The sequence below is a fragment of the Lithobates pipiens genome, unplaced genomic scaffold, assembly GCF_037356315.1.
Source record: "Lithobates pipiens isolate NorthernLeopardFrog02 unplaced genomic scaffold, aLitPip1_a1.2 Scaffold_11, whole genome shotgun sequence".
NCBI lineage: Eukaryota > Metazoa > Chordata > Amphibia > Anura > Ranidae > Lithobates > Lithobates pipiens.
The window spans coordinates 18,621,315-18,637,125 of NW_027507696.1; the positions used below are offsets into that span (position 1 = coordinate 18,621,315).

At 46.2% G+C, this 15,811-nt stretch overlaps 1 protein-coding gene across 1 annotated transcript in view; it reads left to right on the top strand.

Annotated features, from left to right (window-relative positions):
• MYH7 (myosin heavy chain 7) overlaps positions 1-15,811 on the top strand; it is an 85,931-nt gene that overhangs the window by 58,278 nt on the left and 11,842 nt on the right. Inside the window, exons 20-24 of the mRNA XM_077469245.1 lie at positions 12,145-12,281; positions 12,519-12,774; positions 13,888-14,130; positions 14,216-14,392; positions 14,470-14,615. Of these exons, the coding sequence (XP_077325371.1) occupies positions 12,145-12,281; positions 12,519-12,774; positions 13,888-14,130; positions 14,216-14,392; positions 14,470-14,615 (959 nt within the window). The remainder of the gene's footprint in view (positions 1-12,144; positions 12,282-12,518; positions 12,775-13,887; positions 14,131-14,215; positions 14,393-14,469; positions 14,616-15,811) is intronic.

A 15,811-nucleotide genomic window follows, 5' to 3' on the forward strand; every position in this document is an offset into this window, starting at 1 on the left:
TATGATACAGTGCCTTGCGAAAGTATTCGGCCCCCTTGAACTTTTCAACCTTTTGCCACATTTCAGGCTTCAAACATAAAGATATAAAATTTACATTTTTTGTGAAGAATCACCAACAAGTGGGACACAATTGTGAAGTGGAACGAAATCTATTGGATATTTTTAACTTTTTTAGCAAATAAAAAACTGAAAAGTGGTGCGTGCAAAATTATTCGGGCCCTTTACTTTCAGTGCAGCAAACTCACTCCAGAAGTTCAGCGAGGATCTCTGAATGATCCAATGTTGTCCTAAATGACTGATGGTGATAAATAGAATCCACCTGTGTGTAATCAAGTCTCTGTATAAATGCACCTGCTCTGTGATAGTCTGTTGAAAGCGCAGAGAGCATCATGAAGACCAAAGACACACCAGGCAGGTCCGTAATACTGTTGTGGAGAAGTTTAAAGCCAGATTTGGATACAAGAAGATTTCCCAAGCTTTAAGCATCCCAAGGAGCACTGTGCAAGTGATCATTTTGAAATGGAAGGAGTATCAGACCCTGCAAATCTACCAAGACCTGGCCGTCCCTCTAAACTTTCAGCTCAGACAAGGAGAAGACTGATCAGAGATGCAGCCAAGAGGCCCATGATCACTCTGGATGAACTGCAGAGAACTACAGCTGAGGTGGGAGAGTCTGTCCATAGGACAACAATCAGTCGTACACTGCACAAATCTGGCCTTCATGGAAGAGTGGCAAGAAGAAAGTCATTTCTCAAAGATATCCATAAAAAGTCTTGTCTAAAGTTTGCCACAAGCCACCTGGGAGACACACCAAACATGTGGAAGAAGGTGCTCTGGTCAGATGAAACCAAAATCCAACTTTTTGCCCACAATGCAAAACGATATGTTTGGCGTAAAAGCAACACAGCTCATCACCCTCAACACACCATCCCCACTGTCAAACATGGTGGTGGCAGCATCATGGTTTGGGCCTGCTTTTCTTCAGCAGGGACAGGGAAGATGGTTAAAATTGAGGGGAAGATGGATGCAGCCAAATACAGGACCATTCTGGATGAAAACCTGTTGGAGTCTGCAAAAGACCTGAAACTGGGACGGAGATTTATCTTCCAACAAGACAATGATCCCAAACATACAGCAAAATCTACAAAGGAATGGTTCACAAATAAACGTATGCAGGTGTTAGAATGGCCAAGTCAAAGTCCAGACCTGAATCCAATCGAGAATCTGTGGAAAGAGCTGAAAACTGCTGTTCACAAAGCTCTCCATCCAACCTCACTGAGCTCGAGCTGTTTTGCAAGGAAGAATGGGCAAGAATTTCAGTCTCTCGATGTGCAAAACTGATAGAGACATACCCCAAGCGACTTGCAGCTGTAATCGCAGCAAAAGGTGGCTCTACAAAGTATTAACGCAAGGGGGCCGAATAATTTTGCACGCCCCACTTTTCATTTTTTTATTAGTTAAAAAAGTTTCAAAAATCCAATAGATTTCGTTCCACTTCACAATTGTGTCCCACTTGTTGGTGATTCTTCACAAAAAATAAAAATGTTATATCTTTATGTTTGAAGCCTGAAATGTGGCAAAAGGTTGAAAAGTTCAAGGGGGCCGAATACTTTCGCAAGGCACTGTAAGTCAGAAAAATGCACAACAGGCAATAAGCTTAAAATGCACCTGTAGCCAGGTTATGGACATCAAAGTATTTACATATCAAGAAAGCAGTAAAAGAGTTTTAAAACAAGCCCTGATCAGGCTCTGTAACTGCTTGTACTGTGAAGTCTTCATTTTTTTTAAAGATCACAACAAAGACTAAGGCTGGGTTCACACTATTGCGAATTGGATGCGTGTTTCCCCATGCTGTGAGCAGCTACGTGTTCTAGTGTGATATATTAGATTAATAGTGTGCTAAACCCAAAATAATACAATATATAGTGCAATATATATATATGCAATATATGAAAATAAAAATATAAATTGTTGTGCAAAGGTTCATGTGCAAAACAAATAAAAAACTTCAGTGATAAAACATGAATTCCACTGTCTCCAGGTGATAAAGAGGATAATAGTGACCACCACCACCATGTGCAATGCCTAGTCACCTCAAGTGAAGACCCTCTTAGGTCTAATCACACTTTTTTTGTAATAATCCAGAGAATCAGCCAAAACAAGGAGCGACAGACATCAACTGTTTGATTGAGGTTCCAGCCAACTTCTCCCCATATAATGGAATCAAAATCTCCAAGTATAAATTCTCAAAGCAAACAAAAAGATCATCATTGTGCAAGATTGTATATAGTACTTGATTTATTACAAATATTCTATAAAGATGCACTCACATTTTAGTAGTTGTAAAACAGCCGTATTAGATCACTTTAAGGCCGGGTTCACACCACAGCGATGCGGGAACGCCGCGAATCCGCTGCGTTTTCCCGCATCGCACACCTCCCGCCGGCAGTTCACACTGCCCTATGCGGACGGCTGGGAGTGTCAATGATATGTTAATGACACCCCCAGATCCGTCCACATATCGCAGTGCGATCTGCACACTCGCACAGGAATCGGATCGCATGGTGTGAACACCCATGCGATCCGATTCTGTTGCGGACCAAAAAAGGGTCCCGTGCGAGTTTGCTGCGGGAGCGATGCGAATTCAGCCATACTATCTGTATGGCTGAACTCGCATCGCTACGGAGATCGGATGTGATTTGCACTGCAGTGCGGTGCGAATCACATCCGGATCTCCCCCCGCAGCAGTGTGAACCCGGCCTAAAACAGAACAGCTCTTATCACTGCACTTCCTAGGATAAGAGCCACTGGAAGTATCGCTACCGGCTACCCTGATGCGTTGCATCACAGGTCACGTGACTTTCTCAAGGGCATAAAACGTTAAAATAAAACGTTTTATTCCCTTGTACTATATACAATCTTGTGTGATGATGATCTTTTCATTTGCTTTGAGAATTTATACTTGGAAATTTTGATTCCATTATATGGGGAGAAGTTGGCTGGAACCTGAATCAAACAGCTAATGTCTGTCGCTCCTTGTTTTGGCTGATTCTCTGGATTATTACAAAAAAAGCATGATTAGACCTAAGAGGGTCTTCATTTGAGGTGAGCAGGTATTGCACACAGAGGTTGTGGTTAGTGATGGCCGAACGGTTCGCCCGGCGGTCGTTTCGCGGCGAATTTCCGACTTTCGCCGTCCGCGGGTTCGAACGCCTTTTTCCGTCGTTCGCCCCGGCGGACTTACGTGTTTAATGTATACAAGAACTTTAACCTTTCGTGACACGTTTATCATGTGTTACAGGACAACCAATTGAGACATGACAGCTCATGGACACTTGGACATTCCCCCTAACCTATAAATACACCCGATCCGGTGGCCATTTTACATTCTTTCTTCTGTCACTGTAGGGAAAGGATCCTGTGTGGAGTAGGGACAGAGAAAACGCTAGCTATTTGGTACACAAAAGTTCTTTTCAGGACTGGTATAGGTGTTAGGTCAGCAGCCTGAGTTTCTTTTGTCAGTTTAGATAAAGGGACAGAGCGCTGTATGCTGCTATTTTAGGGACAGCTCAGCCAGATTAGTCTTTCTTCATCATCATCATCATCATCATCATTAGCTGTTACTATCAGGTCCACAAAAGAGCTGTTCCAGCTAATCGTTCCAGCCTACTCTTTTTTGCCAATTTGTATAGGGACAGGCAGGAAGCAGTGTGTCAGGCAGTGAGGATAATTTTAAAGACTTGCTGTTACTATTAGTTCCACAAAGGTTCTTTTCAGGACTGGTATCAGTGGTACGGTAATAGGCTTGTACACGTATAATATTCTTTCTTCCAAATATAGAAAGAATATTATACTTGACTGCTGCCCTTCTGCTGCAGTCTGCTAATCATTCACAACTCACTTGTTCCACAAAGCTCTTTATCAGGACTGGTAACTTGGTCTGTCTAGGGTGCTACGGTACATAGGCTTGGGTGCGGTACAGTCTGCTGTTCTGTAAGGACCGCTATCGGTCCACAATACATAGGGTTGCCGTGCACTACTGCTGACCGCTGCCCTATACTGCAGCAGTCCTTCATTGGTATAGGGACTGACGTACAGTCTGCTAATCACTAACACACAACCTGCTTGGTCCACAAAAGTTCTTATAAGGACTGGTAACTTGGTATAGGGTGCTACGGTACATAGGCCTGAGTGCGTTACAGTCTGCTGTTCTGTAAGGACCGCTATCGGTCCACAATACATAGGGTTGCCGTGCACTACTGCTGACCGCTGCCCTATACTGCAGCAGTCCTTCAGCGGTATAGGGACTGACGCACAGTCTGCTAAACACTAACACACAACCTGCTTGGTCCACAAAAGTTTTTATAAGGACTGGTAACTTGGTATAGGGTGCTACGGTACATAGGCCTGAGTGCAGTACAGTCTGCTGTTCTGTAAGGACCGCTATCGGTCCACAATACATAGGGTTGCCGTGCACTACTGCTGACCGCTGCCCTATACTGCAGCAGTCCTTCATTGGTATAGGGACTGACGTACAGTCTGCTAATCACTAACACACAACCTGCTTGGTCCACAAAAGTTCTTATAAGGACTGGTAACTTGGTATAGGGTGCTACGGTACATAGGCCTGAGTGCGTTACAGTCTGCTGTTCTGTAAGGACCGCTATCGGTCCACAATACATAGGGTTGACGTGCACCACTGCTGACCGCTGCCCTATACTGCAGCAGTCCTTCAGCGGTATAGGGACTGACGTACAGTCTGCTAAACACTAATACACAACCTGCTTGGTCCACAAAAGTTCTTATAAGGACTGGTAACTTGGTATAGGGTGCTACGGTACATAGGCTTGAGTGCGGTACAGTCTGCTGTTCTGTAAGGACCGCTATCGGTCCACAATAGATAGGGTTGACGTGCACCACTGCTGACCGCTGCCCTATACTGCAGCAGTCCTTCAGCGGTATAGGGACTGACGCACAGTCTGCTAAACACTAACACACAACCTGCTTGGTCCACAAAAGTTTTTATAAGGACTGGTAACTTGGTATAGGGTGCTACGGTACATAGGCCTGAGTGCGTTACAGTCTGCTGTTCTGTAAGGACCGCTATCGGTCCACAATACATAGGGTTGCCGTGCACTACTGCTGACCGCTGCCCTATACTGCAGCAGTCCTTCATTGGTATAGGGACTGACGTACAGTCTGCTAATCACTAACACACAACCTGCTTGGTCCACAAAAGTTCTTATAAGGACTGGTAACTTGGTATAGGGTGCTACGGTACATAGGCCTGAGTGCGTTACAGTCTGCTGTTCTGTAAGGACCGCTATCGGTCCACAATACATAGGGTTGACGTGCACCACTGCTGACCGCTGCCCTATACTGCAGCAGTCCTTCAGCGGTATAGGGACTGACGTACAGTCTGCTAAACACTAATACACAACCTGCTTGGTCCACAAAAGTTCTTATAAGGACTGGTAACTTGGTATAGGGTGCTACGGTACATAGGCTTGAGTGCGGTACAGTCTGCTGTTCTGTAAGGACCGCTATCGGTCCACAATACATAGGGTTGCCGTGCACTACTGCTGACCGCTGCCCTATACTGCAGCAGTCCTTCATTGGTATAGGGACTGACGTACAGTCTGCTAATCACTAACACACAACCTGCTTGTTCCACAAAAGTTCTTATAAGGACTGGTAACTTGGTATAGGGTGCTACGGTACATAGGCTTGAGTGCGGTACAGTCTGCTGTTCTGTAAGGACCGCTATCGGTCCACAATAGATAGGGTTGACGTGCACCACTGCTGACCGCTGCCCTATACTGCAGCAGTCCTTCAGCGGTATAGGGACTGACGTACAGTCTGCTAAACACTAATACACAACCTGCTTGGTCCACAAAAGTTCTTATAAGGACTGGTAACTTGGTATAGGGTGCTACGGTACATAGGCTTGAGTGCGGTACAGTCTGCTGTTCTGTAAGGACCGCTATCGGTCCACAATAGATAGGGTTGACGTGCACCACTGCTGACCGCTGCCCTATACTGCAGCAGTCCTTCAGCGGTATAGGGACTGACGTACAGTCTGCTAAACACTAATACACAACCTGCTTGGTCCACAAAAGTTCTTATAAGGACTGGTAACTTGGTATAGGGTGCTACGGTACATAGGCTTGAGTGCGGTACAGTCTGCTGTTCTGTAAGGACCGCTATAGGTCCACAATAGATAGGGTTGACGTGCACCACTGCTGACCGCTCACCTATACTGCAGCAGTCCTTCAGCGGTATAGGGACTAAGAGTTTTGTCACAGGGTCATTTAAAAAATGACATGCAGAGGAAGAGGCAGGCCCTTCCGCAGGGGTGGTAGGGGTAGGGCAGGAGCAACAGGCTTGAGCCAAAGTGGGAAGTTGCAGAAGGTGCGTTCAATTACTTTAAAGGATGCACCAGACTTGGTTGAGTGGCTCGCTCAGCCTTACTCTTCTGCACCCTCCTCATCCTCTCGATCTGCACCCTCTTCTTCACTCTCTGCTATGTGCACCCCCAAAGACACTACCACCAACAACACGACCACCACCACCACCACCACATACCTTCCGCTTGAGTCACTGGAATTATTTTCCGATCCATATCAAGAGGACATTTCTGATGCGCAGCCACTCTTGGTATTGGATCAGGAAGAGGAGGTAGCAACAAGCGCTACTCAGCAGTCTGACGCCAGTACCCAGATCAGCCCAAGGAGGAGGTTGGTCCCCGGTGTTGCTGCCTACTCTACTTATAGCGGTGGGGAAGGTGACGTTGATGATGACGTGTCTAGTGATGTCACGTGGGTGCCCACAAGAGAGGAAGAGGAGGGGAGTTCAGAGGGAGATATGGACCAGCAGATAGGGAGGAGAAGCAGCAATGACTTACATTGCACAGCAGGGACAAAGCAGACTGCAAATGTATCAGGAGCGAGTCATCGACCATGTACGGTCACATCTGGCGCTCCCAGGACACCGGCACATGGCTCCGCAGTGTGGGCTTTTTTTAACGTGTCCGCTGCTGACAATAGCGTTGCCATCTGCAATCTTTGCAGTCAACGCGTTAGTCGCGGTAAGCCCAATACTCACCTAGGGACGACCGCCTTAAGAAGGCACATGAGCAGCCATCACCGAGCCCAGTGGGAGCAACGGAACACACAAAGCCACACTGCAGGCTCTCACCGTCCAGCCTCGTCTTCTACTTCTCCTTCTCCTCTCTCCTCACAATTGTCCTCCACTCCACCTTCCATCACGCCAAGCTCACATTTTTCTGCAAAAAGGCAGGCTTCCGTGGGCCTAATGTTTGAGCGTAAAAAAATGATGACGCCGGATAACCCTCTTGCCCAACGGTTGGCGGCTGGCTTGTCAGAACTCATAGCCCGCCAACTACTGCCATATAAACTGGTGGACTCGGAGGCCTTTCGCAAATTTGTGGCCATTGGAACACCACAATGGAAGGTCCCAGGAAGGAAGTATTTCTCAGAGAAGGGCATCCCAGAGCTATATGGCCATGTTCAGCGGCAAGTGAATGTATCTCTGGCACACAGTGTCGGTGCCAAGATACATCTGACCACAGACACGTGGTCTAGCAAACACGGGCAGGGAAGGTATATCAGTTTTACTGCCCACTGGGTGAACCTTCTGACGGCCGTCAAGCATGTAACCCGTGGCACCCGTGTAGATTTGGTTTTACCGCCACGGATTGCATGCAGGCCTGACTCTTCTTCTCCTCCTCCTACTCCATCCTCCTCCCTCTCCTCCTCAGCTGCCTCCTCCTTTTCCGCTGCTAGCGTCTCTTCCACTGCACCGCCCAAGCTCCCCAGAACCTATTCCACATGCCAGGTGAGACGTTGCCATGCCGTGCTGCGTCTGTTGTGCCTGGAAGCAAAGAGCCACACTGGCCCGGCACTCCTTTCAGCTTTGCGTTCACAGGCAGATGAGTGGCTAACACCGCTCAATTTGACAGTTGGTAAAGTGGTGTGTGACAACGGTGCCAATCTGCTTAGCGCATTGAAACAGGGCAAAATCACGCACGTGCCGTGCATGGCACACGTCTTAAACTTGGTCGTGCAGCGATTCCTTGTCAAATACCCTGGGGTCCAGGACATCTTGCGGCAGGCAAGGAAAATCTCGGCCCATTTCAGAAGATCTTACACGGCCATGGCTCGCCTTGCTGACATTCAGCGGCGACACCATCTGCCGGTCAGACGTCTTATTTGCGATTGCCCGACGCGATGGAACTCAACCTTCTATATGCTTGATAGGCTGCTCCAGCAGAAACGTGCAGTTAACGTCTACCTGTATGAACTCTGCGAAAGAAACGGTTCTGGGGAGCTGGGTTTTTTTTCACCGCGCCAGTGGCTGCTCATGCGCGACACATGCAGACTTCTGCGGCCATTTGAGGAGATCACCAAACTGGTCAGTCGCAGCCATGGCGCCATCAGTGACATGGTACCTTATGCCTTCTTTCTGGAGCGTGCATTGCGTCGTGTCATTGATCAGGCTGTGGAGGAGCAGGAGCGGGAAGATGAGGAAGTCGCAATGCTGGATGAATTCCCAGGGGGGGCTACTCTATCTGAGACAAGTCAACAACAGGAGTCTGATGAGGAGTCAGAGGAGGATGGTGCCGGGGCGGATGAGCAGGAGCAAGAAGAGCATGCTTTAAACCTTTCTGGGATCCCTGTTGTGCGAGGATGGGGAGAGGAGAATGAAGAGGACGACATTATCCTGGATGATGAGCAGGAGCCAGGCCACCACACCGCTTCCACTTTAGTGCAAATGGGGGCCTTCATGCTCCAGTGTTTTAATAGGGACCCCCGTATAAAAAGCATGAGGGTCAAGGACCAGTACTGGGTGGCAACGTACTTAGACCCCCGGTACAAACACAAAATGGCGGAAATGTTACCGCCGTCGCAGAGGGCTGTCAGAATGCAGCACTTCCAGGCCTTGCTTCGAGAAATGCTGCATTCTGCTTTTGCGTGCGCTGGCAGAGGAGCAATTCCCACTCCCAGAGAAGGATTTGCGGGTACCAATCCAACAGCGCCTGCAAGAAGAGGCCGGTTTGAAGATGTGTTGGTGACTTCGGATATGAGGTCATTCTTTCAGCCGACCCATCGACAGGTGTCATCCGGATCCAGCATCAGGGAACGCCTAGACCGTCAGGTGTCCGACTACATTGGGTTAACGGCCGATGTGGACGCTCTGAGGAGTGATGAACCCCTAGACTACTGGGTGGGCAGGCTTGACCTCTGGCCAGAGCTTGCCCAATTTGCAATCGAACTGTTGGCTTGCCCCTCATCCAGTGTCCTGTCCGAAAGGACGTTCAGCGCAGCAGGGGGGATTGTGACCGATAAGCGTACTCGCCTAGCTCACCACAGTGTTAACTACCTCACATTTCTAAAAATGAATGAGGCATGGATCTCGGAGGAATTCAACACATGTGATCAGTAGACCATGTATATGTCTATAAACAATTTTTGGAATCAAGCACACAGACCTTCTTAATTCATTTGGCTCACTTCCCTGACCCAAAAAAGCACACCGTACTATATGCCCCTACCCTCCTCTTTGAAGAGGTTGAGCGGTGTCATATTTCTACTGGGGCTGCTTATTATGAGGGGTTCCCACCATCCCTGTGCTGTGCTGACTTCCTCCTGGGTGTTCTTATTATGAGGGGCTCCCACCATCCCTGTGCTGTGCTGACTTCCTCCTGGGGGTTCTTATTATGAGGGGATCACACCATCCCTGTGCTGTGCTGACTTCCTCCTGGGGCTGCTTACGGTGCTGCTGTCAGCGCTGTATGTCACGGAGCTGCTGTCAGCGCTGTATGTCACGGAGCTGCTGTCAGCGCTGTATGTCACGGAGCTGCTGTCAGCGCTGTATGTCACGGAGCTGCTGTCAGCGCTGTATGTCACGGAGCTGCTGTCAGCGCTGTATGTCACGGAGCTGCTGTCAGCGCTGTATGTCACGGAGCTGCTGTCAGCGCTGTATGTCACGGAGCTGCTGTCAGCGCTGTATGTCACGGAGCTGCTGTCAGCGCTGTATGTCACGGAGCTGCTGTCAGCGCTGTATGTCACGGAGCTGCTGTCAGCGCTGTATGTCACGGAGCTGCTGTCAGCGCTGTATGTCACGGAGCTGCTGTCAGCGCTGTATGTCACGGAGCTGCTGTCAGCGCTGTATGTCACGGTGCTGCTGTCAGCGCTGTATGTCACGGAGCTGCTGTCAGCGCTGTATGTCACGGAGCTGCTGTCAGCGCTGTATGTCACGGAGCTGCTGTCAGCGCTGTATGTCACGGAGCTGCTGTCAGCGCTGTATGTCACGGAGCTGCTGTCAGCGCTGTATGTCACGGAGCTGCTGTCAGCGCTGTATGTCACGGAGCTGCTGTCAGCGCTGTATGTCACGGTGCTGCTGTCAGCGCTGTATGTCACGGAGCTGCTGTCAGCGCTGTATGTCACGGAGCTGCTGTCAGTGCTGTATGTCACGGAGCTGCTGTCAGCGCTGTATGTCACGGAGCTGCTGTCAGCGCTGTATGTCACGGAGCTGCTGTCAGCGCTGTATGTCACGGTGCTGCTGTCAGCGCTGTATGTCACGGAGCTGCTGTCAGCGCTGTATGTCACGGAGCTGCTGTCAGCGCTGTATGTCACGGAGCTGCTGTCAGCGCTGTATGTCACGGAGCTGCTGTCAGCGCTGTATGTCACGGAGCTGCTGTCAGCGCTGTATGTCACGGTGCTGCTGTCAGCGCTGTATGTCACGGAGCTGCTGTCAGCGCTGTATGTCACGGAGCTGCTGTCAGCGCTGTATGTCACGGAGCTGCTGTCAGCGCTGTATGTCACGGTGCTGCTGTCAGCGCTGTATGTCACGGAGCTGCTGTCAGCGCTGTATGTCACGGAGCTGCTGTCAGCGCTGTATGTCACGGAGCTGCTGTCAGCGCTGTATGTCACGGAGCTGCTGTCAGCGCTGTATGTCACGGAGCTGCTGTCAGCGCTGTATGTCACGGTGCTGATGTCAGTGCTCTGTATTACGGTGCTGCTGTCAGTGCTCTGTATCTCCTGCACCCTCTTGTTTGCCTACCCTGGTCCCTGACCTTCCCTCTCCTCCATTGCCTTCATTAGCTCCATAGTCCTGAATTGTCAGAACAATTTCCCAAATAAAAAAAAAATGCTTGTAGTTATCGATCCCAAATTCACCTCATACATGTATTATGCTATTGTCCAGGTGGTGGGACTACGTGCTACCCCCTAATAATTACCCCGTGGCCGCAAATTCGACCTAAAGGTTTGCGAAATTCGCCTCCCATTGAAGTCAATGGAGCCCGCGGCGAACGGTCGTTTTCGCGAACGTTTGTGTCCGTTCGCGTTTCGCGTTCGCGAAACGTCCCGTCGGAAGTTCGTCCATCACTAGTTGTGGTCACTATTATCCTCTTTATCACATGGAGACAGTGGAATTCATGTTTTATCACTGAGGCTTTTAATTTGTTTTGCACAAGGACTTTGCACAATGATTAATATTTTCACATATTTTTGCATATATATATTGTATTATTTTGGGTTTAGCTCACTATTAATCTTATATATAATTCTTTATTGATGTCAGATCACTAGCGAATAGTTGCAGCTGCCTCCTCTTTGAAGAAAAAAAAAATGGTCAGATCCCTGAATTAACACAACAATGTGTGATGCAGGGATCTCTCCCGCTGTGCTATTATACTCTGACAGGAGACACCCCCCCCCCCCCCCCCCAACAGAATACACTGATCAGCACTTGTAGCCATTGGCTGCAAGCACTGATCAAATGTTTTCCAGCAAGACTGTTCGACAGAAGCCAGTCATTAGATCAACCTCTGTTAAACAGATAGTAGTACACATGTTCCAAAACCAGCTCTCTTTCAGTATGCGTGTAGCTTAGTTTGTGCTGTTTGTTTTACAGTAGAAGGCTGGCAGGCTGTCAAAATAGCTTAGATTTCAATGTCCCTATTGTGAAATTCAAAGATTAATTCTGTACATTGCATATTGCTACAGAGCTGATTGAGGGCTTGTTTTAAAATACTTTATCTTATTAAGAATTTATATAAAATACACACTTTATTGTGCATGGTCTGGGCATAGGTTCACTTTAAACATGCTTTTTCAGGTTTTCTTCAAGGCTGGATTATTGGGTCAACTTGAAGAGATGAGAGATGAAAGACTTTCTAGAATTATCACCCGTATCCAGGCCCAGTCCAGAGGTGTTCTCTCCAGATCAGAATTTAAGAAGATTTTGGAGCGCAGGTATGCTATCTATTCATATAGGTTCAGTATTATGTATTGTATACGTTATATATCATGTCCCCAATCCATGTTTTTTGTGCACTACTCTATCTCACAAGAGACACGTATGAAGTGAGAAATGTATGAATAACAAGGGCTAGCTATGGTGCTCCATATCATAAGGTCTTACTACAGAATTAAGGAATCACAAAGTATTAAACAAAATATTTATGAATTACTACTTTCTTTTTTGGCCAGAGATGCCCTCTTAGTGATCCAGTGGAACATTCGAGCATTCATGGGAGTCAAAAACTGGCCATGGATGAAACTTTACTTCAAGATCAAGCCCCTGCTTAAGAGTGCAGAGACAGAGAAAGAGATGCAGACTATGAAAGAAGAGTTCCAGAAGCTGAAAGAAGCTCTGGAGAAGTCAGAGGCACGTCGCAAAGAACTTGAAGAAAAAATGGTCTCTTTATTGCAGGAAAAGAATGATCTTCAGCTTCAAGTTCAAGCTGTGAGTATACAGTTTAGCTCCCAGCCATACAGTGTCAATTTAGTCGACAAAAAATATTTTTGGAGACGAAATTAACACTATTTTAGTTGACTAAAACATGACTAAAACCAAAACAGTTCAGATGACTAACATATGACTAAAACTAAAATGGCATTTTATTAGAAAGACTATGACTAAAACGAAATCGAAATTTTACCTCAAGATTAATACTGCTCTGCTGGCCTTTTCTAAATCGGCAACACAATTCCATCCCCAGCCTATAATAATAGCACATTAAAGTTTAAACATGCATTGCACTACATAAGAATATGTAAGGAGCATCTACTAAACTGCTGAAAGAATAAGAAATTAAGAAAAAGGTTTCTTTTTTCCTTAATATTTAATATTGGTAATATATTCAGGTAATATGTGCAATGGCATTACAGCCAATAGAGTTTACAGTTTGTTTTTGTTTTTTATATTTTTGCACTTCTGTTTGTCAAAAAGCAATATTTTTGTATGTTTATTAAACTGGGCTTTATTTATATGTGTATCACAATGGCTAAATGTGTGTGTGTGCAGTGCATGTTCAAGACCTTAAGGTTTGATTCACACCTGCACATTTTTAATGCTTTTTGCATTTTGCTTATTTGCTCTACAGAACGTGTTCTGTAGAAAATCGTGTTAAATGGGCTGTAATGCAAATCTGCAAAATGTGAAAAGCACTAAAAATGCATAGGTGTGAATCAAGCCTTAGACCCTAAATAATAACATGTTATTCGATTTTTTACTCCAGGAGTATATAATGAGTTTGGAAATTCTAGAGAAATTATTAATTAATGCATGTACTGGAGATTTCACAATTCAGATGGCTAAAATACAACTAAAATGTTTAGTCAAAAGACTATGACTAAATCGAAATTTGATGTAAAAATTCACTGTTGCCATACCAAAGCAGGTGAATCTATTTGAAGTAAGTGTACATTTGTTTATCTCCTATGAAATACCATATGTCGAAAGGTTAATAAAGCGATAATAAAGGTCATCACAAAAAAAAATAAAAAATCTTGCCATCAGAGTTGGAACCCCAGGAAGGAATGCATTTATAAAGTTTTTCATTTTCAAAAACCTCAGGAACAAGATAACCTAGCAGATGCTGATGAGAGGTGTGAACAACTAATCAAAAACAAAATCCAACTAGAAGCAAAGTTGAAGGAGCAGACAGAGCGGCTAGAAGATGAAGAGGAGATGAATGCAGAGTTGACAGCTAAAAAGCGGAAACTAGAAGATGAATGTTCTGAGCTGAAGAAGGATATTGATGATTTGGAACTGACACTAGCAAAAGTGGAAAAGGAGAAGCATGCCACAGAGAACAAGGTGAACTCACTTTTATTATCTGGCCAGGTTTTTTTTATCTAGTAATCGTTAGGATGTTTTTATGTATATATTGTTATTTTCACAGGTCAAAAATCTAACTGAGGAGATGGTTGGCTTGGATGAGATTATTGTAAAATTAACAAAAGAGAAAAAAGCTCTTCAGGAGGCTCACCAGCAAACACTAGATGACCTCCAGTCTGAAGAAGACAAAGTCAACGTATTGACTAAAGCCAAAGCAAAACTAGAGCAACAGGTTGATGATGTAAGTCACACAAGCAGAATGGTATTAAGGAACAAATTTATCTGGGAATTTTCTAAAACCTTTTGTGGCCCATACAGCTGGAAGGATCACTAGAGCAGGAGAAGAAAATACGAATGGACCTGGAAAGGGTAAAAAGGAAACTAGAAGGAGATCTAAAATTGAATCAGGAGAGTCTGATGGATCTTGAAAATGACAAGCTGCAACTGGAGGAAAAACTGAACAAGTAAGTGATTAAATATGGTGTAAAATAAGGTTGGGCAAATGGTTCGGCCTGAGCATGAGTTCAGGCTAAAAATTGGCTGTTTGCCCTGTTCGGGAAACACCCAAATTTGCAGGGTGTTCACCCCACCGAATGCCCTGCAATGTACTGCATGCTGCACAGAGCATTCTGTGCCCTGATTGGGCAAAGCTTTGCCCATTTGAGCCGCAATACCATCTGGTTATTAAGGAGCGGGGTCGGGAATCTGGCAGCGGCATCTTTAACAACCGATGATTCATCGATAAGTCATTGGCTGTCAGTGGGCTTCCCCGCTGACAGCTGAATTTAAAAAGAAAAAACCTTTGGCATCAAAAAAATAGTAAAAAAAAAAGTTCTGGGGTCCCCCCTGAGTCCATAACAGACCATTGGGTCTGGGTTAAGGGGAACTCCAAAATTAAAAATGGCATGGGGTGCAAGCATGCAGCCTGGCAGGTCAACCATAACAAGCCACATGCCCTCAACATGGGTGGTGCTTTGGAGCGGGGGGGCTTCCTCACAACCCTGGGCTGTGGTTATGGGGGTCTGCAGGCAGGGGCTTTCCGGAATCTGGAACTCCCCTTTAAAAGGCACTTGGCAGTCAGCCATCAATGAGTGTGGAGCGATTTCTTTTTCAATAGCCTGGTTCCGGCAATTACAAACGTGAGCCAATTTAAATGTGATTTGACTTTTCTTTTTTTTTCTTAATTTTTGCTACAGCATGTTCTATATATCCTACAGATGCGCCACTTTACAGGCCACCTAAGGGGACCCCCCCCCCCCCCAGACACTATATTTAAAGGAATTTTTCGTTTTTATTGTTGCACCTTAAGCATCATTAAAATCACTGCAAAAACGATTGTTTTTTAAAAAGAAATTTACATTGATACATGTCCCCCAGGGCAATACCCGAATCCCCATACCCCTTTTATGGTCAATTACTTGCATATAAGCCTTCAAAATAGGCATTTTTGTTTTCCAATGTTCGGCTCCCTTAGACTTCAATGGAGTTCGCTAATATGGGGAGAACTTTTCCCCGTTCGGTAGTTCTGCTACAAACAGGGGTGTGTTGGGCCCATCTCTAGTGTAAAATAATAAAAATGATTAAATGATTCACTGTAATGTTTTGGAGCAAAGATTGTTTGCCCACCCCCCCAACAAAAAAAATATACCACCATCCACCA